Source organism: Phytophthora cinnamomi (assembly GCF_018691715.1).
Source record: "Phytophthora cinnamomi strain GKB4 chromosome Unknown Contig16, whole genome shotgun sequence".
Taxonomy (NCBI): domain Eukaryota; phylum Oomycota; class Peronosporomycetes; order Peronosporales; family Peronosporaceae; genus Phytophthora; species Phytophthora cinnamomi.
In genome coordinates this window covers 2,037,253-2,062,498 of record NW_027150949.1, presented here as the reverse complement: position 1 = coordinate 2,062,498, position 25,246 = coordinate 2,037,253, and the positions used below count along the sequence as shown (strand labels likewise).

The 25,246-nt window shown below is 58.7% G+C and overlaps 9 protein-coding genes across 11 annotated transcripts; 4 read left to right on the top strand and 5 right to left on the bottom strand.

Moving 5' to 3' along the window:
* Positions 1-4,265: 4,265 nt before the first annotated feature.
* IUM83_02628 (IQ motif, EF-hand binding site) lies at positions 4,266-5,812 on the bottom strand (the record flags this gene model as incomplete). The annotated part of the gene is made up of 3 exons (XM_067926567.1): positions 4,266-5,513; positions 5,583-5,688; positions 5,757-5,812. 3 exons carry the CDS (start codon positions 5,810-5,812, stop codon positions 4,266-4,268), a joined length of 1,410 nt encoding a protein of 469 aa, XP_067796807.1.
* A 381-nt stretch (positions 5,813-6,193) lies between these two features.
* IUM83_02627 (Serine carboxypeptidase) lies at positions 6,194-8,378 on the top strand (the record flags this gene model as incomplete). Its single annotated transcript, XM_067926566.1, has 4 exons — positions 6,194-6,897; positions 6,967-8,113; positions 8,241-8,277; positions 8,344-8,378. The coding sequence occupies 4 exons, from the start codon at positions 6,194-6,196 to the stop codon at positions 8,376-8,378; spliced, it is 1,923 nt and encodes a 640-aa protein (XP_067796663.1).
* A 1,000-nt stretch (positions 8,379-9,378) lies between these two features.
* On the bottom strand, positions 9,379-12,499 carry IUM83_02626 (Argininosuccinate lyase 2; the record flags this gene model as incomplete). Its single annotated transcript, XM_067926565.1, has 2 exons — positions 9,379-9,860; positions 9,931-12,499. 2 exons carry the CDS (start codon positions 12,497-12,499, stop codon positions 9,379-9,381), a joined length of 3,051 nt encoding a protein of 1,016 aa, XP_067796802.1.
* A 787-nt stretch (positions 12,500-13,286) lies between these two features.
* IUM83_02625 (ATP-dependent RNA helicase DQX1) lies at positions 13,287-13,892 on the top strand (the record flags this gene model as incomplete). The annotated part of the gene is made up of 1 exon (XM_067926564.1): positions 13,287-13,892. The coding sequence occupies one exon, from the start codon at positions 13,287-13,289 to the stop codon at positions 13,890-13,892; it is 606 nt and encodes a 201-aa protein (XP_067796801.1).
* Positions 13,893-14,129: 237 nt separating this feature from the next.
* Positions 14,130-15,245, bottom strand: IUM83_02624 (Mitochondrial Carrier (MC) Family; the record flags this gene model as incomplete). 2 transcript variants are annotated; one of them, XM_067926562.1, is made up of 1 exon in its annotated part: positions 14,130-15,245. In XM_067926562.1, the coding sequence occupies one exon, from the start codon at positions 15,243-15,245 to the stop codon at positions 14,130-14,132; it is 1,116 nt and encodes a 371-aa protein (XP_067796800.1). The 2 variants fall into 2 exon arrangements, with proteins under 2 accessions (XP_067796800.1, XP_067796799.1); XM_067926563.1 differs by having other exon boundaries at positions 14,130-14,534.
* A 1,919-nt stretch (positions 15,246-17,164) lies between these two features.
* Positions 17,165-18,927, top strand: IUM83_02623 (ariadne-like ubiquitin ligase; the record flags this gene model as incomplete). Its single annotated transcript, XM_067926561.1, has 3 exons — positions 17,165-17,665; positions 17,742-17,906; positions 17,989-18,927. 3 exons carry the CDS (start codon positions 17,165-17,167, stop codon positions 18,925-18,927), a joined length of 1,605 nt encoding a protein of 534 aa, XP_067796664.1.
* A 360-nt stretch (positions 18,928-19,287) lies between these two features.
* IUM83_02622 (TKL/LISK/LISK-DD1 protein kinase) lies at positions 19,288-21,661 on the bottom strand (the record flags this gene model as incomplete). The annotated part of the gene is made up of 2 exons (XM_067926560.1): positions 19,288-19,395; positions 19,454-21,661. 2 exons carry the CDS (start codon positions 21,659-21,661, stop codon positions 19,288-19,290), a joined length of 2,316 nt encoding a protein of 771 aa, XP_067796806.1.
* Positions 21,662-22,731: 1,070 nt separating this feature from the next.
* On the bottom strand, positions 22,732-23,479 carry IUM83_02621 (calcineurin b-like protein; the record flags this gene model as incomplete). Of its 2 annotated transcripts, none has more annotated exons than XM_067926559.1 (2): positions 22,732-23,033; positions 23,104-23,479. In XM_067926559.1, the coding sequence occupies 2 exons, from the start codon at positions 23,477-23,479 to the stop codon at positions 22,732-22,734; spliced, it is 678 nt and encodes a 225-aa protein (XP_067796804.1). The 2 variants fall into 2 exon arrangements, with proteins under 2 accessions (XP_067796804.1, XP_067796805.1); XM_067926558.1 differs by having other exon boundaries at positions 22,732-23,015.
* A 255-nt stretch (positions 23,480-23,734) lies between these two features.
* IUM83_02620 (atp-dependent dna helicase snf21) lies at positions 23,735-25,121 on the top strand (the record flags this gene model as incomplete). Its single annotated transcript, XM_067926557.1, has 3 exons — positions 23,735-24,095; positions 24,175-24,951; positions 25,033-25,121. The coding sequence occupies 3 exons, from the start codon at positions 23,735-23,737 to the stop codon at positions 25,119-25,121; spliced, it is 1,227 nt and encodes a 408-aa protein (XP_067796803.1).
* Between the last annotated feature and the right edge of the window lie 125 nt (positions 25,122-25,246).

The following is a 25,246-nucleotide window of genomic DNA, read 5'->3' as shown; positions in this document are numbered from 1 at the left end:
AAGCGAAGACAGAGACGGAGACGAGCCTGCGCGAGAGGCACCTGGACCTCAACGCGGCGGCAGGACTGACGGTGGAATAGCAGATGTCACTGGTGATGGTCGAGGCGGACATCAAGGAGCTGCAGTGGGAATGCTGCAAGGCCGAGGACGGCCGCGACGACCCGCTCCGATGCCGGAGCTACTACAAGTACCCATAGCAGGGTTCACCATCGAGAGAGCGCGGTGACGAGTGCGAAATCGGGCAGGCAGATACGTACTGGAGCACGAAGTGGAGTACGGCGTACGACGTGAAGGACAGATGGGCCGGCGCTGGCTGTCGGCCGAGGCGTTTGAGTCACTCGACGACGCCCACAAGATCGAGGACGATCTTGATGTCGAGGATGGCGTGTAGTAGGGTGCCCTGTCACTGGGCTGCCGGACGTGTGCAGGAGCGGCTGGACGGAACGTGTGTCGAGATCGACTTGATGCGGTGACCGGTGTGGTGCACAGCGTGGAGTCGGGGACGGAGTTGTACGACAGCGAACGGTCGGTGGTCGGGGTGAGCCAGCTGACTACGGACACTAGTGCCGAGAGCAGGTCGCAGTTGAAGATCGGCAGCCGCAGAAGATCGCCGGGAGGAGCGACGCGTGAGCAGTGAGGAGCGGTAAGTACCGGAGAAAGGAGGGGCGACGTGTGCGCCCACGACGTGAGGCCAGGAGGCCACGAGCACGGAGATGAGAGCGAAGAGGGAGGGGTCCAAGTAGGAGTAGGAAGGCGCCGTGTGATAGCTTAGGGTAGCTAGGCGACGGGGGGGGGTAGGCTAAGTGGAGGCAACGAGCGGCGGTCTGGCCGCTCGACCCTCAGTTGCGATTTATCACTGGTTAGTGGTGAGTCAAGACTAAAGGAATACACGAAGCTGCGCCGAAGCACAGGTTCCCGCGTGTGGTTCTGCGACTCGGGGGTAGTCGGCCAACGCCTGGAGTAACAACGAAGGTAGGCGAAAGTGGCGGACAGTGCACATGAGGGCGACGTACCAAGCAGGGTGGTCGGGACCGTGAAGAGAGACCACGGGGCACGAGGTGCACTCCAGAACGCGCCTTGGCCGTGAGAGGGCGACGCCTCCGAGCACCATCAGCCGTGACGGGGCGTCACCTCGCCCGATTTGCAGATCCGGTGGGAGCCGCCTGTGGCTTGCCGGGGACCAGGTGTCTATGTAGCTCCCTCCCCGCCGTCCCTATTCCCGAGGCCCGCCGTGTCCGTCAGCCGTCTGGTCGTCGTAAGACTCGCACTTGTTGGCAGCCGGCGTTGAACCGTTGACCTAGGTGTGGACGCGGCAACTCGTGTATACTCATGCACCGGGGTGTATAATGAGAAGGGGGTTGGGCTTCGGGTTAAGCCCAGTAACCTGCGTCTCTTAATATTTAATTTACTCAACATCATCCGATTGCTAATAACAAAAAGAAGTTAGGGAAATCACAGAAGTTTCGGGTTGAGCAGGATTTTTTTCCCTGCTGCAGGAATCCTGCAGAATGATAGTGCCTATTCATCTTCTTCTCGGCGTAATTGCCGTTCTGTAGTGGTGGTCGTTGCCAACCACGGCCAGGGGTGGATGCGAAGAGCTGGATGCTGGCCGCCTTGGACGCGGGCACGATGCCTTCTGAGACGGCACTGCGCTCTTGAGGAGCTCATCCACTACTTGGTTCAGAACGCCATGGCCGCCCACGAAAATCATGCGTGCCAGACCTCGCTGTCTGGAGGCTATGCGTTCTCCCCTCCCGGAGAGGGTCAACATCCTTCAGGCTGGACCAGCCTGGCTCAACCTTCGTTCCACTCTAGCCTGGCTCGCGTGGCACAAAGGTTGATCCAGGTTACGCAGTTACGATTAAGCAATTAATTCCCCCCTGTTCCCAGTACGGTATAATAATTAAAGAGAATTCCATGAAATTTGAGGCGGCGCCAGGCAAATCAATTTTTATTTGGTGAATTTGGGAGTCATGTTGTCCAACGTAGGTAAACTAGGGTGCGCAACATGAGTGTCAATCTGGGAGTGTCAGGTAAACCACGCCTTGAACAAACCAAACCAACCAAAGTGCAAAATATTGGTTCGAAGTTATATTTCACGACCGTTGCACCAATTCTAGCCGTTACTTTGGTTTGAACGTTACCAGACCAACGCTCTTGAACCATTCCTGAGGTTTGGAGTTTCGTGGTTTGAAGCTTCAGCTGCAACCGATGGTTTGCTTTTTCCGCTGCCTGGTTGGTCAATATGGCTCTCTGCACTAATCAGCGGCTTCGTCTTCGCGGTCCCGAGTTCCTCGAGGTGGACGAGAAATGGTCCGTCAGAAAGTGGACGCCCTATTGTTTGGAAGACGGGGTATGCGTTCTTGCAGGTAAGAGTTTCTCCCGCGCTAATCTCGGGCGCCCGATACGGTTTCACCGACTATCAATTCTCGAAGCCGCACCCGGTCATTCGTGCCTTTTCGCGCGGATTCTTGCTTTTTGACAACACTATCTTGTTTTTTACAACACTATGTCAACCAACCTGACCATGTCGCCACCGAGACTCTGCTCCGTGACTTTGCGCTAACATTCGCAGCGACTCGATGATGGCGGTGTACAATGCACATGTGCTGGCATCGCTATGAACTCCACTGGCATGTAAAATAACCTCGATTTGAAACTGTCCACGAAGCGCCTTCGAACATAAGAGCTGCTGTCAAAGACGAAAAGCTGCATCAGGGTGAGATGCTCACCGCCTTCGGGAATGCAACTCCTGCCATTCAGAAGGTGCAAGCGAATAAGCCAACATTGCTACCGATACCAGCCGCAGATTCTAATTCTTCGGTGGGGTACAAGATATGCGGCTTGCTTGGGCGCGGTGTCCCGCCCAGATTTCGGACTGATTTCGGATCCGTCGCTGATAGAAATCCGTCCGAAATCCGTCCTTCAACATGCTCTGCTGTCCATGTTGGGGCTCAATTAAGCGACGGCCTTTATAGCCAACCACATTCTCGTGGTTTGCTTTGGGTTGCAGCGTCTCACTCGGTTCAAACCACGAAACCGTTTCGAACCTGGTTCATTGGTAATTTTGGTTTGGTTTGTTTACCGAACCAAACCACGTGGTTTGGTTTGTTCTAGACGTGAGGTAAACTATAGCTGTAGCTCTAGCTCTGTAAACAGACACTGTATTATATTCCACTGAAATAGAAAAAATCTAATACAGCCGTAACTGCAGGTACGGATGAGAACTAGGGTGCGCCCTGGGCGCAAACGGCATGATCCGCGGAAAATACGAGAGCTTTGCGTAGGCTGGGATAGCTAAAGAACCTCGGTTGAAGCGAAACGCGACGGTGTATTTGGAATTGGCGAGTCGAAGGGACGTCTTAGTCTTATCTACTAAAAGAGTTTCAAGCAGTGCTCTCTCGGAATGTGACTGGCAAAAAGTGAAGGCGAATCTCCCATTTAGGATTGCAATGCAGTTATGTTTTACCTCCGACTACTGTACTATATCCCTTTGGGGCAGTAGTGCGGTGGAAGAAACAACTAAACTACCTAGTTCCTGTTATTAAGGAAAAGATGAGAGTAGTACTAAACTACAGCAAGAATATATCTATTGTTGTGCTGTGCTGTCTGCAAATTACATCCAGAGCTGTTCCGGGCGAAGCACGGCTTTGTTAGAGCTTGCCTGTGGCCGCGTTCACACCGCGTAGGCCACGAGAAATAAACAAATCGAGGCAGGGCGTAGCTTTGTTTCTTCTGCTTCGTCAAATGTAGGCCACGAAATTTCACAGCTTCTCTTCTTCGTACGGCGCACGACTTTGTCTTAATGAACGGAGGCGACCACCCCTCACCTGCACGAGGACTGCATGTTGCCTGAACGCGGAAACAATCCGGGAATGTCGCTTGAGTGATCAGATAAAATACATGTCGCAGGTATTATACTCAAGTACAAGTTATTTGAAATAATAGGTTTTTTAACTTAATAAAAACTGGATGGGTCGGCGCACCAGCATAACTTGATTTGAGTACAGGTAATTGAACATCACAGTCCCCTCAAACGCCTTTGAACCGAACCCAACGAATTATATTCGGCAGGTATTTCGATTGGAGAATAATGGCACTCTGCCTAAGGACTCTGGATAAAACCCAGAGAATTGATAGTTTTACAAATCGCGTAAAGTGCAAAACGCGTGAATAAAGCACTTGAATAATATTTTTTTCAGTTTTAAGGCAGCACGATCTGATTGGCCGAGATGGTTGTCAGCACTTCAAGTTGAAGCCGCCGCCTACAGCTCGTCAGTGGTGGCGGTGCGGCCGAGCTCGTGCCAGTTGTCCACGTACTCGTCATAGTCGAGCGCGGCGGCCCACTCGAACATCTCCTCGGCCTCGGCCTCCCAGTTCTCGTCGTCGAAGTCCACGTCGAAGAGCACGCGCGGCTGCTTGGCCGCTTGGCCGTAGTCGTCGTCCTCCTCCTGCTGCTGCTCCTGCTCGGGGCGAGCCGCTGCTGTCAGCAGCCCCTGCGCGTAGAGCTTCTGCATCCACAGCCGCTTCTTGTGGCGGCGCGCGCGTGCGCGGTCCTGCTGCCGTACGAGCTTCGAGTAGTGGAAGCCGTTCACGGCATGGCGTCCGCCTGTGGCCTGTGCGATGGGGTCGGCGTTGGCTTCGGCCAGCACCTTGGCCGTCACGGGCCGCCAGCCATTGTTCTCCATCCGCCGGTACCACAGCCGCGTGTCCTCCGCCTGCTGCCGCGCGCGGTAATACGAGTGGCCCACGCGGATGTACGTGGTGCGCCGCTTGTCGTGCGAGTGGCTCGCTGGAGCCGTCTGGCGCGCGACCGTGTAGTCCTTGGGGCTGAAAGCGCCCAGGTCGCACACGGGCTTGCGCGTGAAGATCTTGTAGTAGATGGTGGGCGGGAACGCCAAGCCTCCGAGGCGGAACCGCACCTGGGCGCCCATGGACGCGTCCAGTAGAGACGCCTCCGACGGGTTGATCGCTCGGAGCATGCGGGCCGGGTCTCCAGTGCTGCGAAACGAGAGCAGGTCGCGGTAGTAGCGGAAAATGCGGCGGTGCGTGTAGCTCTTCCAGACGTTCTGGATGCACAGCGCGGAGTGGTTAGCGGGCGTCAACGCAGCCGATCGAGAGCCGGAAGCTTGACGCTGGTACAGCTTGTGCTGGTAGTGCGCCTTCCACGCGTACTGGAGCTGCAGCGCCGCGATGTGGTACAACGGGAAGCGATCGAGTGTCCCGCGCCAGCGCAAGCGCTCCATCCGGAACCATGCCTGCAGCTTTGTCGCCGCGAAGTTACGAAAGCCGCGCTCATCGGAAAAGCTCCCACCACTCGCGACGAACTGCTGCATCGGACTGCGAATTCTAGCCTTGGGCTTTTTGGTGCGTTCAGGTGGACCTTTTGTACTTGACGCTCCTTTGACCGATCGATGCATTCGACAGAGCATGCCGCGCACACGCTTCTGGATGAGGATAACCGAGAGGTTTTGGGCAGCCATCGGGTATTCCCACGGCCTTAAGATGATTTCCTGGAAGTGAACAGCAATGAACATGAGCACAAAGCCGGAAGTCCTCACCGTTGTGGTTACTAGACGCACCCTCTTCTCCGTGCGAGACTTGCGCATGAACAGTGATTCCCACGGCAACTGACGCCGGGTGCTCTTCACGTGCCTAGTCTTCGGCTCATGACGCGCTCGAAACTTGCTGGTTGAGCCACAACAAGACCTTTAGGCGATTAATACACAAAGACAATAATGCTAACAAGACGGCACCTTTGGTATCGCCCTCGCTGGAAGCCAAGCTCTCGCAACCGCCGCAGGACGTCCATGGTTATCCGCACCAAATACCTCTGAGCTGTAGTCGAGCAGTGTGCTTCTTCTGGCTATTTCGATTCTACCGCTATTTCGACTTGAGAGCACCTTCCCATGTCTTATCTTGCACAGGAGCTCGAGTTGCCTCGATCAACCTCGCTCCTTCGTCGACTCAAACGTTTCTAATGAGCGAACGGGAAGTGATCGTGGCGCTGGCTGAAGCTCTGGTTCGAGTGCGGACGCTCGATGCCGATCCCCGAAGCCTTTTCACTGCGGTCCATCGTGCACTCGAGGACGTTGAACGGCTTATCTTCCATCACAAGGAGCAATTCGGCGTGCACTCGGCGCATTTCCAGCAAGGGTGCGAGGAGTTTCTACTGCTGAGCAACACACTCGCGATGAAAGCTCTGCAGCGATCGACTCCGGAGGACATCATCACTTCTGAACAGTGCGGCGACTTGCTCCTGCGAGCAGAGCACCACACTCGCCATTCAGGTTACCTGCGAAGCATTCCAGAAGCGCACCACACGAACCACAGGCACGCGTTCCGCCTGATCACACTCAACAACCTTGCTTGCCACGCCAAGCACACGGGCAAACCAATCGCGGCCGTCGGGTTTCTGGAGCGAGCCTTGAAGCTCCAGGTCAAGTACCAAGGCACCGAGCCATCGATTCCAGACCACGAGATCGCGCTTAATCGACTCAACTTGTGCGCTGTGCTCTCGCAGCTAAACCGTCATGTTGCAGCCGCTGCACACGCCAAAGCGGCAGTAGCACTGTTGTCTACTGCTGAAGAAGCCTCCGACAAGCTAAACGCCGAAGGCTCCCAGCTATTGCTGGTGGCCCACTATAATTTAGCAGTGGAGCTCGAGCATCTGAGCGACCACGACGCAGCGTGGCGTCAATACGAACTAGTAATCGCTGTAGCGGAACGCCACCAGCTCCGCCACGACCTTGTCGAAAGTGTGCGAGCAATCCTATCTCAAGAGTCTTTGAAACTCTCCAGTAAGTCCCCGCGTGCTCGAACGCCACGAGAGCTTTACAAACCACAGCGCAGACCTCTGTCTCCCAAGACACTGCGCGTCACTCAAAGCATGAGAACGTGAGTCCTTAGTCCATGATAATAAAACGAGCGTTGACGTTGCCCTCCTTGAGCTTTTCTTGTTCAAAGTATTTTTGAGGCTGGCGCGTGGGGTGGTGACTTCATTTCGGGGCAGCTTGGCGCAGACCAGGTCATCATGAGCGTGGGGAATGGCGATGGGGACGAACTTGAGACACCTGGCGTTCCATTGCTTTATCTCGGCAACAATGCTCCGGTTGACGAAACACTTGCTTTGAGCATTAGCATCGTGGCTACGGCCACCGTTGATCCAGCCGTTCAGGAAGCTGTGGAAGAATTGGCTCAAGCTGTTGTAGGTGCGACGCAGTGGTTTGCCGACACTGTCCGTGGAGAGCTCATTTCCCAAGCGGCGATCACTGTTGACACTCCTGTTACTAAGCCGGTCGAGGAGGAGAACAAACATGACAGCTCTTCTCCGATTGTATCGCCACTGCGCCTTGGTGAACACTTGCCGATAGTAAACCGACCTCAAAGCGCTATCATTCACGTAGTGGCGAAAGCGGCAGTGGATGCAGCGATTCACGGAGCCGTGAAGCAGGTCATACGAGCGGTTGACAAAGCCACCGAGTGGATCACACAGGCCGTCGAGAACGAACTGGTCTCCCAAGCCGTGGACCCTGCTGAGGGCACAACTATCCACAACGTGACAGAGTGGATCACTCAAGCTGTGCGCAGCGAACTGGTTGCCCACGCCGTGGCTGATGCCATTCCCCTCAGCGACACTTCAACCATTTCCATGGATGCGGACACCCCGGAAGTTCCAGTTCATGACGCGCCTCGACTTTCGCTGCATGACGAACCTTCGATCGCCGCCGTACGAGAACTTGCTAAAGTGACAGCTGAAGCGGCTGTCAGCATTGCATTGCAAAGCGTGGCCCAAGCAATCGGCGATGCCAGTAACTGGCTTACCCAGGCTGCCCGCGGTGAGCTGCTCGCGGAAGCTGTAATAGAAGCTTCTCCTGGTCCTGACGACGTTCCCCAAGTCGATGAGATACTGATGGGCTTGATAGCACCACAGCAACAACCATCTCCTTCAACAGAAGATTACTTGATCAATGTGCCGGCGCTTCAACTACCCAATTCTGCACCTGTATCTTCGGTGGTGATGACCGAACTTGCAGTGCCTTTCGTAAATGAAGTCGTAGCGTCGGCTCTCAATCAAGCGGTTCCTGTCAGCTCACCTGAACCTGAGGACGAGGTATACGACAATGACTACACTCCAATCAACACTCCAACCGCTGAAGAAGCACCCTCAAAATCACCATTGCCATCGACCCGCTCGCCAGAGCAGGATACTCCATTTGTGCCACCTGTAATTATCTCAGGGAGAGCGACACCACCCAGCACCAAGCCAACGCCAAGGTGAGTTCTCGCCATAATTTACTGATTGTTGCCTCGCGCCACCACTAACCTCCCTTGCAATGGCAGACGGAAAAGCCCGATTACAAGCAGCCGTGGACTAGGAACACCGCCATCCAAGGATAACTCGCTGTCTTCAGCGCCTCCAGCTCTGACTGTAGCTGACGAAAGATCAGCGGTTTGTTCGGAACCGGAGTCCGTTCCTTCAACTCTGCCACCGTTGGTTCTACTAGGAATTCCAGGAGCTCCTCTGGTATCCGGAAGAACGAAGCACCACCCTAAGACGCCACGCAAAACTCCACGTTTCGACGAGGCCATATTTGTGAGTGACAGCTCGCGCACTCCATCCAAGACAAGCTCTCGGCTCGAAAAACACACCTCGCGATCCTCCAGAGCAGAGCTCGAGCCAACGTCACTGTCATCTGCCCGCGCTGCAGCACAGATCTATGCACAACAACCTCCATCTTCACGTCACCAACATCATCACCACAAATCCAAAAAACTGCGCGATGCAGCGTCACAAACGTCACCTCCGCCATCTCCAACCCTCACAACGCTTCCTCAGCAACCTCTAATCAGTGCCCACGACACCAGTCACGGCAGTGAATTAAGTGAGTTGCCTAAGACGCAGACGCCGCGCTTAAAGCACTCGTCTCGTGGTGTATCATCACCCGGAAACGGGACTGATAAGAAGGCGGAGGGGGGAAGCAACAACACGTTGCTTGCTCCGCTTGCAAGGACGCCAGTTGTACCTCCTCCCGCCGACGCTAGTCCTCCGAAGGCATCGAGTCCTTCACGAACACACAGGAACCATGCGCATGGACATCAAAAAGGAGGTGGTGGAGGCAGTACCTCGCCGAACAAACGATCGGGATATTGCCAGAGGTGCATCTTCGAAGGACGGTCCTGCAAGATCAACGACTGCCTGAAGCACCAAGTCCTCAAGTGACACGAAACAACTAGCTGTACCAAACAATCCATTAGATAATACGAAAGTAATCCAAGAAAAGAAGACGCACACCGGACACGGCCACTACCTCAGGACTTGCCCCCTTTCGTGTCTGTACATGCCTTAAGTCACGTTGCTCTCACTCTTGTGCCAGTCTAGACCAACTCAAATAGTCCTTCGACCTCAAGCTCGCGAATACGTGCAAGATTTCCCTCGAGCACGTCACGGTCCTTGTGCGTGAGCATGATACTTCCAGGTGTGGTGAACATATCCACCGTCTGGCGCATGTTGTCTCCCGGTGCAACAAAAATCTCCTTCTTGAGGAAGGCCGGCATCTTCTCGATCTCCGCGATGCCAGGTGTGCTCTTCAGCACGCCGTTCTTGTACGACACTAGCATGGCCTCGCAGCCGTACGCCAGAAGCTTCCTCGGTCGGTCCGTAAGTTTGGCAAAAGTTTCGCCATCTAAGATACTGTCGACGGCCGCAGTCACTTGGTTGTAGCCGACACAAATGTTCGCAATGGGTACCCAAGCTCCTTCGCCGCCGTGGCAGCGCGAACCAACCTCGATTAACACCGGAGAGCCACGACAGAACTTGACTTCTCCGTGGGCAGGTCCGTTGCGAATTCCCAGTGCATCTACAGCATACGGGGGTAAACGTTAGACAACTTTCTATCATCAAAATGTAATACACAAACCAGCACGCACCGAGTACTTGAAACTGGTAGTCGATCATGTCGTTGACAATGCCCTCGGCAGGCACCAACGATAATCCGAAGTATACAAATGCAGCATCGTTCACGCGACGCTTGTCGTACTTCCAAATGGCAGTCACCTTGTGTTCTCCGTTGCGGCTGACGGTATCCACCACATACTCGTCGCCCTCTAGGTACTCCTGCAGCAGCACGGCCTCATTCTGAAGTCCCAAACCGTTGATCTTACCAAGGATGCCCTCAAACGTGCGCTTAGCTTCTTCCAACGACAGACAGAGAACGACATCCTCGGTGCCCGCGCTTTCCAGCGGCTTAAGCACCACTTCAAAGGGCTCCGGTTTCAGATCCTGCGTGATGAAGGCTTCAGCCTCAGCCCACGTTTTCGCCTTCACCTGCTTGACAGCACGCACTCCGGTCGAGCGCAGTGTTTCACCCATCAAGTACTTGTCACGACGCGCGTTCGAGTGCTTCAGGATGTTGCCTTCTAGCCCAAACGCATCCGTCAAAGCATCCGACAACTTGACGCCCAACTCAGCTCCAGCAAACACGGCACACACCGCAGCATTTGCCTTCGTACTCTGCTTTTTCTTGTTCTGTCTGTCTGCAACCTGTTTAGCCGCCTTGCGAATAGCGCTCACCGTCTGCTCCAGGTTGCCCTCATACGCAACGGTGGCCGCAAATTCGAGCGTCAGCCCTTCCGGCACCAGACTAGCCACGCTCTCGATGTTCTCCAGACGATCGCTGTACACGCAAACGCACTCATAGCCTCTGACCATAAGCTCGTGTGCCAGCACAGCACCCGTGGAAAACGGGTCCACTACCACTACGGTGCCGCGAGGGCCCTTCGCGACTTCCTCTTCGGGCTCCAACGCATACAGCCCCTTGTGCTCCAACTCGCGGATGCGTGCGTAGTCGCGGTTCAACTGCTCTTCGTCTTCATGGACCATAATGACGCTACCAGGCGTCGTGAACATGTCCACCGTGGTCTTCAGCTCCTCGCCCTGGTGCGTAAACCACACCGTAGACACCGTAGACGGCAGATTCTCCAGCTCCTGCTGGCCTGGGTAGCCCGCAAGCTTTCCGGTCTCGTACGACACCAGCATCGCCTCGCAGCCATGCGACTTGAGCTCCCTGGGGCGGTCCGGGAGACGCTCAAACGCTTCAGCATCTAGGTACGAGTCCAATGCTGCGTCCACGTGGTTGTAGCCGACGCAAGGCATCACAATGGGCAGGTACGAGCCTGATCCGCCGTGGCAGCGCGAGCCAATCTCCACAAGACACGGCTCGCCCCTCACCACCTTCACCTCGGCGTGGCCGGGGCCGTGCACGATCTCCAGCGCGTCCACCACCTTCAGCACGTAGTCGGCCACCTTGGCCAGCACCGATCCGTCGGGGGCTGCGCGCAGCAAGACGCCGTAGTACACGAACGGCGCGTCGTTCACCGCGCGCTTGTCGTACTCCCAGACAGCCACGACCTTGGTGACGCCGTAGCGGCTGACCGTGTCCACGACGTACTCCGTGCCGTCCAGGTACTCCTGCACCAGTGTGGCCTGGTTCTCGAGCCCGAGTCCGTTGATCTTGCCCTGGATGCTTCCGAAGGCGGCGCGCACCTCGTCCATCGAGTGGCAGAGCGTCACGTCGTCGCTGCCGGCGCTCTCCACGGGCTTGACGATGACCTTGAAGTCCCCGCCCTTGAGCAGGGGCACCAGCTCCTTCTGGACGAAGGCCTCGACCTGCGACCACTTGGTGGCCTGCACCTGGGCCACGGCGCGCAGCCCGGCGGCGCGCACCTTCTCGCCCATGAGGTACTTGTTGCGGCGCGCGGCCGAGCCGCTCGTGCCGTTGGTCGTGAGCTGAAAGCGCTCCGACAGCTTGTCGGCCAGCAGCACGCCCGTCTCCGCGCCGGCGAAGATGCCGACGAGGTCCACGTTCTCGACGCGGCGCAGCGCGGCCGCTGTGTCCTCGAGCGCGCGGGCCTCGTCCTTGCGCTCGGCCTCTCCGTCGTGGTAGATGATGGCCAGGAACTGCGACGCCAGGTCCTTGGGCACGTGCGCGATGCGCTCCTGCGTCACCTCCAGCGTGTCCGAGTACACGCAGACGCAGACGTAGCCGCGCTCCATGACCTTCTGCGCCAGCGTCATGCCCGTCGAGTACGGGTCCACGACCACGACGGCCTCCTGGCGCTCGCGCTCGCCCTCGGCGATGCGGAAGAGGTTGCGCTCGGCGCTCGAGAGGCTCACGCGCCGCTCGCGCGCGTTGAAGAAGCGGCGGTGCAGCACATCGGACGCCGTCAGCAGCTGCCGCTGCGAGCGCAGCCGCGGGTCGAACGTGGCGGCGCGCTGCAGCGGCCGGAAGTCCGACATGGCGCCCAGCCCCAGCGTCACGCGCTCGGCGCGCGCCTCGGCGCCCGCGCGCAGGTGCACGCGCTCGTCGAACGTGACGGCGCGCTGGTCGGCCGAGAGCACGCGGAAGGACGGCTGCGTCTGCGTCTGCGGCTGCTCGGGCGTCTCGGCGGCGGGCGCCGGCGGGGGCGCGGCGGCTTCTTTGGCGGCGGCGTTCCCCATGCTCTGCGGCTCTGTCCGGGTTGATGTGCGCGCGAGCCGGCGAATTCCCTACTGAGCCCGGGATCGGCCCGGGCGGGAGGCCGCCACGCACGCACGTCGCCCATGCGACGCGCCATTGGCCGCCGAGAGGCCGCGGGCGAACCGTGGAAGGATCGGCGCCAACCACTCATCCGTCGACCCAGGCGACTTGGTCTTGATGGAGGCGGGCCGACGCGCTTCGAGCTGGGCTGTGGCGAGGTGGCGACCATGTCGAAGCAGCCGCGGCGGCTTCAAGTTAAACCTGGCTGCCCCATCGAAATGCGCGTTTCTGCAAGAGTATCTTGTGCCGCGCGGATTTGTCGCGCTGACCAGCGCTGCGGTGACTGACGCCGCTGTCTCGAAGACGGACGCGCACTGCTGCGGAGCTGCCAGTGGCGGCTGGAGGCGGTCGCTGGAGTGTCGACTCGACTCGTGTCGACACACACAGGGCGGCGGCGACACTGATCTCGAGGGCACGTTGCAGTTCGGAAGCTGCCTGGCTGGCCTTGGACGCCAAGGTCCAAGGCGGTCGACTTGGACCTTTGCGGGTGCGTGCTCAAGCACCGGCATCCGTCCCATCTGCGTCGACGAAGCTGTCTTGACTGCCAAGTCGCCCCCATCTAAATGGCGGCCACAATGCTGGCAGTTGACTTCATGGGAGCATAAATCCCATCATTCTCGGCGGAGGTGGGTGGGTGCGTCGCCGGGTGGATCTTTTTATAGAACCCATTACATGTACCCAAAAATCCCACACCGAGCCAAATCAAGCATGGCGACGCACCTGGCGCACCGCTTGCCGTGGTCGACGCTCGCGGACGTCTACGCGATGGCGTCGAGCGAGGACAACGGCGGCCGCTATGGCGCCGTCAAGACAGAGGCGATGGAAAAGCAGGTGGAGCACTTCGCTCGCTGTTTGGTGGACGCGCTCAAAGAGTTCGCGGCGACGGACAAGCGGCCGCTGACCGAAGAGGACGGCCACTCACTGGACCCGACGACGTGGGGGCTCGAGCCGTTCGGCGGCCTGGGCTACACGGGCTACTACTACAGCCTGCTGGAGGGGTACGTGCAGCTGAACCTGCTGCTGCTGGATGCGGACAAGTTCCTCCCCGTTCTCCAGCGAGGCGGCACCTCGGCGCCGTACTTCATCCGCCTGCTCTGCGGCCACATGGACGGAGGCCACCCCGAGTGGATCGCGAGGCGCCTTCAGCCGATCATGACGAGTGAGTTCGGCAGCGAGATCAAGCCGTTCACGGCCGAGGTGTTGCAGACTATCCGCGACCACTGCGCGCTGCTCTTCCGCTGTCTATACAGCATCAGCGGCGAGAACAAGGCTCTGGACCCCGAGAAGGTGGCGCACACAATAGCCCCGTTTTAAGAAGCAAAGAAGACTGGTGGTCTCCATGGACATGCTGCTTTGTTTCATTATTTTGTTATAGGCGTTTGCTCTCCATCAAGCGCTCTTCCCCTAGAAATACAAGAACGTACGCAGGTGGCACGGGATGCAGCTCACTGGGCCTCCGGCTCGCAGAGGCGTCACTTACTCACTGGGACTAATAAATATCAAGAGGGGGGCTTCTCGTCTCTCTCTTCGGTCTCGCGCTCTCTCGTTCTCTCACTCACGCCCGCTCAGGACGCGCAGCGTCTTCTTGGTCGTCTCGTACGTCGAGAACATAACGGCGGCGTACGGCACGATGCGTGCCAGGTTGGGGCCCGTGCCGCGGTACAGCGCCAGCGGCCCTTCGTCGCGGATGACCTTGCGGAAGCAGTCCACCATGCCGCGGTAGTACAGCGTCGACGGACTGCCTCCCTCCGCCGACAGCGGGCCCACCGCGGACGCGTTCAGGTGCACCTGCTGCGACTGCAGGCGCTTCTTCACCGTGTCGAAGGGGTACGCCACCGTTTGGGCGATGGCCCCCGCGACGCTGCCGCACACGAAGTAGTCGAGCCCGTCCATCTCGGTCTTGCCCTCGGGCCAGCGGTAGGCCGGCCACTGGTGGCGGATGGCCGTCAGCTTCATGTACTCGTAGCAACCGAACTGCACGCCCTCGAAGGGGATGGCGCCCACGACGCCGGACCAGCCGCCACGGTACAGGCCGCGCAGCCCCTCGTGCTCCAGGATGAGGCGCACGCCCTGCAGCACCCCGCGGATCTCGCTGCTGGCAGCGGCCGGCACCGTCGTCTGCGAGATCATGCGCGTGCGCACGACCTCCAGCGGGTACGTGCCCATGGTGGCGATGAGGCCGGCGACGGCGCCGCACAGCGCGCGCTGCCAGTTGCTGAGCTCGCGGCCCTCCCTGGCGGCGAAGCGTGCCTGCAGCGAGTCGAACAGGTAGAACTTGAGCCCCGCGTAGGGCCCGAGGCGGCAGCAGCCGGCAGTGTTGCCCCGCCAGAAGGCGCGCACGCCGTCCAGCGCGTACAGCTCGCGCACGGTGCGCGTGATGGCGGAGGACGCCGACGGCTGCGAGGCGACAGCTCGCGCTGCCATGAGCGCGGAGGGTGCGGACAAGGCCGGTCTGGGGGAGCAGGTGGAGGCGGCTGCGACGACGGTCTCGGCGGTGGAGCCCGCGGGCCCGTTCACTTGGATGACGATCTTGAGCACGTCCAGAGGCGACGTGCAGGAGCGCGTCACGCAGCCGGACACGACGCCCGCGACGACGGACTCGAGCCCGGAGTTGCGCGGCGCGGGCGGTGCGTCGGGGGCGGCGGCGCTGGGCTTGGGTCTCCCCATGGCGGAGCAGGTCCCGGGCTGGTGGCAGTCGTTGTGGTCGTGGCGGCGCAAAGCGGTCTGCGCAGCTCTCGGCCAAAGTCGAAGTGAGGATGCGGGCTGATCTTTGCGACGACTCGCCTTTCTTGTCAAACGCGTCCCGGAAAAAGAGGTGCGTCGTCGTAATTTTTAATCGTATTTTATCGTTCACTCTCATATTAACGTATGAGACGGAATAGAACGGTGCGTGTCGGTCGTTGTATACACATTAAGCGCCTTGTCGAAACATTCTCGTGCCTTAAACTTAATGAAAAGTAGGGAGAACTGGCCGCAGGGCGTTCTATTCGATGAGAGCGTTTTATTTGGTAATCTACGTTATTTATGCTTGATAAAGAAGAATTTTGAAATGTTGGTGTTTTACCTTTCAAGACAAGTTCACTTCTTTTTCCGGGACGAAGCCATCACGCCATTAAACGGCGGGGCGACGTGCGTACTTAGGCTCGGCTCACGCGCTTGCTCACTTAATGCCTAGACGCGTCGTCCCTCCCGGAGCGAACAAACCTTGCATATCCTGAGCCGCAGCGCTCAAATCCTGCCCGCTCGGCGGGGCTTGTTCAACGTGGGAGCTGCTCGCTAGCTCGGCCTCGCTTGCCATCCGAGCGAGAGCAAGCTGTCGGGCGCGTGGCTGTGTTAAGTGAGCCTGGTTGAAGTTGTCTTCAACAGCAACCAGGACGCTTGGAAACGGCCGGCGCCGTTTCCATCAGCGTGACGTTCATAAGGCTTCTTAGGGCTACCAGTGCAATGCTGGCTGCGTCTGCTTTTGGTGCCGCCGCGAGCGATTATTATGAGATCCCTGCGACCATGCACGCTTGCTCGCTGGCGGAGATGCTTGCTCATGCCATGAGGCAGGACAGGGCCATGCACGGCGACACTCGGGCGAGAAAAATCTCGTCGCTGCGATCGGTGAGCGAGAGAGCGGCGGGCGCTGGACTCCAGCCTGGAGGTGCTGGGGGCTGACCCGGTGCCGGTGCTCCAGGTTCCAGGCCCGAGGGCACCGGTTCTGCAGTGCACGCCCGTGGGATTTGAGGTCTCACCGCGTGACTCGCATGACGAACCGAAAGACAAGCAGCGTGAGCCCGCGAGACTCACATGGACATTGCGTTGTTGAGTGTGCTGGAGCTCGCTTGGATGGCGAGACTGGCGACCAGTGTGCGCTGGTACGCTGGAGGCACGCGACCTCGACAATCGTAGTCGACGGTTATAGCACTGTCACCCAATTTGCCGCGCACACGTCTTGATAAGATGCCCTCAAGCTCGCTACCGGTAGAGCCGAGGAGCCTACTCTTACTTGGGCTCGGGCCCATGATCAGGCAGGGCAGCCCTGCCAAGGATTCACTGCTACGGTCGATGCATCAACCGCAGTCTCAACCCAAGCGAAAGCCGCGAAGTCGGCGACACGGCCGCCGCCTCAACTTACCATACAGCATAACTTTCCCCATTGACGCACTTTGAAGCCACACCCGCGTCGTGGCCAACGTCGCCGAGGCCAATTGCTCGCCATCCAGCACTCTGCGTCGTACTATGGCCACCTGCAACAACGCGCTAATGAATCACTAGCCATCGCTCAGCAGAGGCTGTTTGCGTAATTCCAGCAGTTTAGGCTACAAAAATGACCTCATAGTTTACGCAGTGGAAATTACATATATACCCTCTCTAAAATCCTAAAATCTCCCTGCATAGCAGCGCGGGTTTCTTCTGTTTTCTTCTCCGCATTTTCCCTACCAAACGCCGCCTGGAAGCCGCTTGTCGCCGCTCTTCCTCGCCGTGCAGCCGCGCCCCCGCCGCCCCCCAAGCTGCCCGCAGCGTGTCGCCGCCTCCTTCTCCCTCTTCTTCGTCCAGCGCCGCCCTCCCGAGCCCGCAGAACCCCCTGCCAGCCCCGCACCATGAGCGCCAACAGCATGGCCGACCCCCCGCTCTCCCCGCTCTCCGACGACGAGTACCACTACAGCGACGTGGAGGAGGAGGACGAGTACCAGTACTCGGACGAGGAGGACGACGGCGCCTCCGTGCAGTCGGACGCCACCCCCAACCCCGGCGCCAAGAAGCAGCACGCGGCCGACTCGCTGTCCCCGCTGGGCGCCGGCTCGGCCGCCAAGAAGAAGCGCCTGAGCCCCAGCGGCTTGGGCCAGGCCGGCAGCCACAAGCAGCTGGAGTACCACGTCATCGACGAGGCGGAGCTGCTGCAGGAGCAGCGCGCGCTCATCGCGGAGATCGCGCAGGTGCTGGAGATCTCGGCGCCCGTGGCGTCCGTGCTGCTGCGCTACTTCGGCTGGAACAAGGAGAAGCTGTTCGAGGGCTACTACGCCGACCCCGTCAAGACCAGGCACGAGGCCGGCGTCGAGTTCGCGGACAAGCGGGCGCCGGTCATCCCCGAGGGGACGAAGGTACTAGAGAAGGAGGGGAGAGAGAGGATATACGCGGGCGATACTGACCTTGTGCTGCTGCTACTGCTGCTGCTAGGTGGACTGCAACATCTGCTGCGACGAGTACTCGGCGAACGAGATCTTCGGCATGGGCTGCGGACACTTGTACTGCCTCAACTGCTGGAAGCCTTACCTGTCTCTTAAGATCCAGGAGGGGCCGATCTGCATCACCACGACGTGCCCCGCGCACGGCTGCAAGGAGGTGGGCTGGGTGCGCCTTGCTGCAGGATACTGTTGGCCTACTTGCTGACTGTTGTCGTTTTATCTGTCTCCTACTCGTTAAGGTGGTGAGCGACGAGATCTTTAAGCAGATTGTGAACCCGGAGGACTACCGCAAGTACGCGCGCTTCTTGCTGCGGTCATTCGTGGACATCAATAAGGGCGTCAAATGGTGCCCGTCAGCAGGTTGCAGCAAGGCTATTACCAGTGCTGGTGGACTGTCGTCTGTGACGTGCACGTGTGGATGCGTGTTCTGCCTCCGCTGTGGCGAGGAAGCGCACTCGCCTGTGACGTGTGAGCAACTCGCGGCTTGGCAGGAAAAGTGCCGCAACGAGTCCGAGACGGCCAACTGGATCCTGGCGAACACGAAGAAGTGCCCCAAGTGCTCGGTGCGCATCGAGAAGAACCAGGGCTGCAACCACATGACGTGCCGGAGCTGCAACTACGAGTTCTGCTGGATCTGTATGGAAGGATGGGACAAGCACGGGTCGGGTACTGGAGGCTACTACAAATGCAACCGCTATGATGCAGACGCACAGACTGCCGACACGGATGCAGCTCGCGCGAAAGCGGAGCTTGATAGATACCTCCACTACTACCAGCGTTTCGCAAACCACTCCGAGGCCGGAAAGTTTGCCCAACGGATGCGAGAAGGCACGGAGAATCGTATGATCGAGCTGCAGGCCAGTCACGGCGATTCGTCATGGATCGACGTGCAGTTCCTGAACGCCGCTACGGAGCAGCTGATTGAATGCCGACGAGTGCTCAAGTACACGTACGTGTTCGGCTACTACCTGCCTCCTGGAAAGGAAAAGAACCTGTTCGAGTACCTACAGGAGAACTTGGAGAAAAACGCTGAACACTTGACAGGGCTTTCGGAGATGCCGCTGGACAAAATGAACCGCTCGGAGATCATCAACTATACGCGCGTGACGGAGACGTTCCTCCGCAACCTGCTCACGGGCGTTGAAGACGGTCTGACATCCAATGCACCATTGGTGTAGGCTGTGCCTTGGTGGCCACTGTAGCTTGCTAGATGGCTAGCTCCCGGTATGCATGCACGCGTTTGCTTTTCTGTCTCGGTTTTTATTTGCTCTGATATTAGGTAGGCTGGGCGTTGTTTGCTGCTCAGGGTCGAGTGCCAGGACGCTCACACACCAGCAAGTCCAATTCCCCGTAGTGGTGCTCCTCTGCAGCGAAAGACGGCGCTAAGTATGGATGAAATAAATGAAGTATGGAGGATGCTTGGTGTGCATACTTATATTTTAGAGAAAATCGTCGTAATGAACTGCGGGACAGGCCTCACGAGAAAACGCCGCATGCACGAGGCCACTAAGAGACAAGAACCTTTCTCGTCTGCAGAATCAATCGTCGTCATCACCGCGCAGTGTCCTAGCTGCTGATCGAATTGCCTTGCGCGCCACAGGTTCTTTGATGCCTACGAAGTTGAGATCCTCCATTTCAATACCAGTCTGCGCAAAACAATGTTAGCGACCGAAAAAATGTTCACGATATGGCTGTTAAACGCACCTCGCGGATGAAGTCGAGCGAGTCAAAGCCCTTCGCTTTGAGCATTGGCGTATATCTCTGGAAACCGATCTGCTTGAGCCAGACATAGACCTCATCGGCACGGTCCTCCTCTGTCTCAGGCAATTCGGGTGGTTCGTCAAACTTGGCCGTGGCACTACTCCGACGCCTTATCTTCCGTGGGCCATCGGCATCTGCCTTAGGCCTCTGCTCTTGTGGCTTGGATTCCGTCGAGACCTGCGGCTTTTGCTTCGACTTGTTGCGGCTGGGGTGGCTTGCATTGCTGCTACTTGCACTTGTTCCAGTGGTACTGTTATTTGGCAAGTCGTTCTCGCGCGCGTAGAGCTCGTTAGCGTAGTCAATGCCTTGGTTGATAAGCTCCATCCACAACTCAAGATCACGTTTGGACACTGCCTGGAGCTCGCGTTTGATCTTCCAGTTGCTATCAATAACATTGAACCGAAGCTCAGGCATTTCCATCGTCTTCCAGATACGGCACTCTCGCAGCGACAGCGACGATATGGGGGGGAGTGTGCAGCGCCACTCCGCATTCTGTTGTTGCTGCTGTTTCCAGCGGGGTGGCACATCTGTGTAATGAAGCTGATCATGGTCAACGATAAACCACTTTTCAACCCACGAGCGCTTTCCACGGCGGCTGCGTTTAAGGATCACCCCTTCGTGATAAGGGGCTGGAGATGCGGGCTGCGCTAACGCATCACTATCAACACTCTCCTCGTCTAAGAAGGGGTCATCGACAACCTGTGACCGTACATTGCGCTCGTCTTCATCCGAATCCATGCCCATCGTGTTGTGGCGACCATTTTCTTGCAAGCTGTAACTTGTATCTTCTTCTTCCTCTTCGTCTTCTTCCTCGTATTCGTCATCATCCTCTTCGTCATCCTCATCGTTCTCACCGTAATACGCATCATCGTCCTCTTCAATCTGCGGCTCACGCTCATCAGGTGTAAACGGAACAAGCTCCACGTTGTTATGGAGGGAGCTGCTCGTTTGCTTCAAAGCATCTTCAAGCGTCCGCACGATGGCACTGATGGGAGGGCGCTCACTCGGCTCGAACGATACGCACTTCTCCGCAAGAGTTGCGAGCACCGACGGGCATGAAGCAGGCAGAGCGTCACGGAACTCGGGCAAGAGCACTTGGAACTTGTACTGCGGGAGACGCATCAGGAACCCATCGGCGTTGGCAACACGACAGCACAACATCTCCATCAGCACTACACCGAAACTAAAGATGTCGACGCTCTGGTCGTAGTCCTCGTCTAGGAACATCTCCGGCGCCATATAGGCGTCCGTACCGCAGTATGATTTGCGACGCTGCTTGCTCGCATCCGACTCGTGCGTCGTGGCCTCGACAGGCTTGATCTCGACAGCGAAGCCGAAGTCACAGAGCTTGGCCCGGTGCTGGTCATCCAATAAGATGTTGGACGACTTGATGTCGCGGTGCACGATGTGCCGCTGCTGCAAGAACTCGATGCCCTGCGCGGCGTCCAGTGCAATGCGCACCATGCGGTGCCAGCCAATGTGCGGCTTCTTTCCGCTGCGGATGGCCTTGAGCATCAGGTCCACGTCGCCGTTGTTCAGGTACTCGCTGAGGATCCAGACCTGTTTGGCGCGCACGTTATCGGCGGCCCCTGCGAACTGCAGCAACCTCTGGTGCCGCAGCTGCCGCAGCACCTGCACCTCGCGCAGCACGAAGGCCGGGATGTTGCCCTCTGCGTCTTTGGGCTGGCACTTGACCGCGACGTGCTGGCCGCGGTAGTCTCCGGCGTAGACGATGGAGAAGGCGCCCTTGCCGACCTCGCGGCCGATCTTGACGGCGGCGGGCTCCACCTCGAAGAGGCTCTTGGCGTCGACGCCCTCCTGCTCGGGCCACTCCGGCTGCTGCCGCTCGGGCTGTTCCGGCTCCTGCTCCTGCTGCTCCTGCTGCCCCTGCGGCTCCTGCTGCGCACGTAGCGGCGCGGGTGGCGGCTGCTGCGCCTCCAGCTGCGACTTGAAGGCCGCGAGCGGCGACTTGTGCGGCAGCGGGCGGCGCTGCGCGTACTCTCCGGCCAGCAGCGTCTGGCGCTGGTTGCCCGACATGCTGCGGCTCTGCTGCTGCGGGTGCTCGGCGCTGGACGGGAGGGCGCGGCGGCGGTCGGTCACTGCGCCGGTCTCATTCACGCAGAAAGTCGCGGCCAGGCAGCGGCTCAGCATGGCGCTGCTGCTCGCCGCTTTTAGCTCCAGCGTGCCTGCGTAACGGCCCGCCAAATCCGGACTACCTGCTTCTCTACCGGCCGAGCTATTCTCTATCGCCGCTTCCTCGCCTCGAGGCCGTTTGAGCTGTGACTGATTGGGAAGTGCGGCGGGATGGGAGCTCCGATTCGCCGCACGTTCCCTACAGTTTCGGAGCGGCACCCACAACACATATACCTCTCAAAATCGATTTGTTTGGGTTCTGTCAAACTCATCACAGAACCTGCTACCATTTATTCACCCGATAAATCAGTTTGGAAGCGGAACTTCATGTTTGAGGCGACACATGGCTACACGAACGAATCCGGCCGACCCCTTCGACTCGCTGGCGTCGCCATGAGCGCTGGGTGGCGGCGCTGGTGTCGAGCGCCCAGGACACATTGTGCTGCAGATTCACTGCGTGGGAACCGCGGCAGCTGAGACTCGCCGCAGCATAAACGCCGTCGGAATCCGACTCGCCCGGCTCGGAAGGGGATCGCCCATGCAAACTGATATTTTTTGGTGGTCACGAGCGCGGGGCTTACTGGCTGCAAGATGAGTGCACTTGCGCGCTTCCAGCAGAGCCGCAGCAGCGCGGCCAGGACGCCCTACACGTACGATAACCGCGCACATCCTTCCGACGTGGCCGCCGTCTCTGCCCTGCTGGGCCTTCCCTTCCCCGCGCGCCCCGTTTTCACGCGCTGCCTCCTTCAACAAGCAAATGGCTCGCAGCCGCCCGATTCGAGCCGAGAGCTCGTTGCCTCCGTGCTCGCTGCTCCACCAATTCGCTGCTGCGGTGTTCGTATCGCAGCGCGGTTTCCGGACGCGTTTATAGTTCCTGGGCACAGCTCAGCAAGATGCAGGCGCAGCATATCTTTCGTTTTGCTGAATCAGCTCCCATTCCCAGGAATTCTGGCATTCTTATCTGCCTGCTCGAGTCGTGTTTCTCGCTCCGGCTGGTCATGGATGATCTCCTCTGTGCGTGGCAGGGCGATCGCAGCAAGCAAAAGTACCGATTGTATAACCTTAAGATAACCCCTACGGTGGTCGAGCTAACTTCGATTTGCCACCAGCACGCGCAGCGCCGGCATGTAGTCGGCGATGATGGCGGACACGTTGAAGGTCACGTGGTTGAGCATTTGCAGATTGGCCTCGGTCATGACCCGGAACTCGTCGAAGCTGATGAAGCCGTCCTTGTCCAGGTCCACGTCCTCCATCGTCTTGGCCACAATCGTGGCGAGACACTCAGACGGGATGTTGATGCCGTTCTCCTGGATACACGCCTCCAGCATGCCCAGGAGCTCTTGCGTCGACAGTTTCCCGTCGCGATCAAAGTCTAGAATGTCAAAGGAGACTGACAACGTAAAAGTGAGGCTTCCACCCTCGTAGAGTAGAGTAGCGCCCACCAGCTGAAGAGGACGTACATTTAATCTTCTCGGCCGTGCCGCTCTTCGACGACAGCACTGACACGCTCTGTAGAAACTCGTCGAAGCTGATGAAGTTGTCGTTGTTGCTGTCGAAGAGCTGGAAGATGCGGTCCACGTACAGCGACTCCTTCACGGTGAAGCCCAGTGCCGTCTGGAACTCACCGCGGTCGATAAGCCCGTCGTCTCGCTTCGCGGAGCTGATGAGGTCGTAGTGCACGTGCAGCGCGACCACCTCGTCCGGCGTGAAGTTGGAGCTGCTCACGAACCCGGCCACCTGGTCGTCGCTGAGCTTGCAGGTGAGAGGCGCTTCGGCGGCACCGTCCGCTGCACCAGCGACCAAACTGTCCCTCGCTGTGGATGCTGCTGCTCCCATCGCAACACAGCGCGCTGGAAGACGCAGCAGGTATGTCGGTCGGACAGGGTCAAGTTGCAGTCCGTTTTTGGCTCGCGTCGTTTCGCAGCCCGCATATTTGGTGTGCAAAACACGAAATTTCAGTAAAACATCGCCTAATTCCGTCTCGCGCGCTGATTGGGTGGGTTAAGCGCGATTTGCGTGTCTTGGCAACTGTATGGCCAAGCTTTGCTAGCCACACGCCGCCAGCACCATATCGACGGCCCCCAAGACACCATGATGGCCATGCGCGTGCTGACCAAGCGCCTGCCCGTGCGCCGCCTGCAGACCTCGGCGCTGCGTGCGCTGTCCACGGAGACTCCTGCCGCGGGCACGGCTGCTGCTGACGCGGCGGATTCTGCGGCCGAGGCGGCGCCGGCGGAGATCAAGCCGGAGGACCTGGGCAACCTGGCGGGCGTGCCGATCTCGCAGGCCACGGCCGACCACCGCCTCAAGTTCTTCGCGTTCGCCAAGGAGCAGCAGGACGAGCTCTTCCCCGAGGGCGTCGGCCGCCGCATGGACGAGACCTTCGACCTGGTGGGCCACCGCCACATCATGCTGCGCGACACGACGCTGAAGATCATCTCGGCCATGAAGGGTGCGCTGGCTGCACTGGATTAGATTGGACTGCTGTGACTGCTGGAGGACGGACTAACAGGTGCTCTTGTTGTCTGCAGACTGGGAGACGGCCAAGGGCGACTCCACTGGCGCCTACCTCATCGACGGCGAGCGAGGCACCGGCAAGAGCTTCGCGCTGCACCAGATCGTGCAGTACGCGCGCGAGAGCAACTGGGTGGTGCTCTACATCCCCAACCCGCGCTCGTGGTGCCACGAGGCCCCGTACGTGATGCAGTCGCCCTACCAGGAGGACAAGTTCGACATCGACGTGTACGGCGTGGACCTGCTGCAGAAGTTCCTGCACTGCCACGGCGACCAGCTGCGCTCCATCCCGGTGCGCGGCCAGTACGCGGGCCGCTACTACCCCACGGACAAGTACGAGTCCAAGCCCAAGAGCGCCGCCGACTACAAGAACGTCGCCCTCACGCTGCGCGACGTGGTTGTCGGCGGTATTCGCGACGAGGAGCTGGCGTGCCAGGCCGTGTGCGACCTGAAGGAGGAGCTGGCGCAGACCACGGAGTTCCCCGTGCTGATCGCCATCGACGACTACAACACGTGGTTCCAGAAGACTGTCTTCGGCTACGAGGGCAAGGACGTGGAGACCGACGACATCTCGGTGATTGCCGCCCTGAAGGACATCGGCGCCAAGGGCTACGACGAGTCGCGCAAGCTTAAGAACGGCCTCTTCGTCGCCGCCGTGACGGAGAACTTCCCCACGAAGGTGCACTTCAAGCAGCAGGTGGACTACCGCAAGATCCGCGCCACCATGCACACGTACTCGGCCGAGGAGCTCGCCACCGTCGTGTCGTACTACAACCAAGTCAGCTTCCTGCACGGTGCGTTCCTGCCTGCTTACAGTGGCCTTGTTCATGTAGCTGTTCGTCTGACCAATGCTCTCTCGTTGTTCCATTTCTCAGACAAGCCCACGGACTCGCAGCTGGCGTACTTCCGGCTCATGACCAAGTCGCTGCCGCTCCACGTGTTCGACCGCGCGTCGTTCTCTTAGATTATGACGGTGGTCTGCGTAGACGCTCCAGCTACGCAGCGGCACCTCGCCAGGGAGATGACAGACGAGCAGGCAGTTGTTAGACAGACAGACAGACATGATGAAGTTGACAGCATTATGTTCCC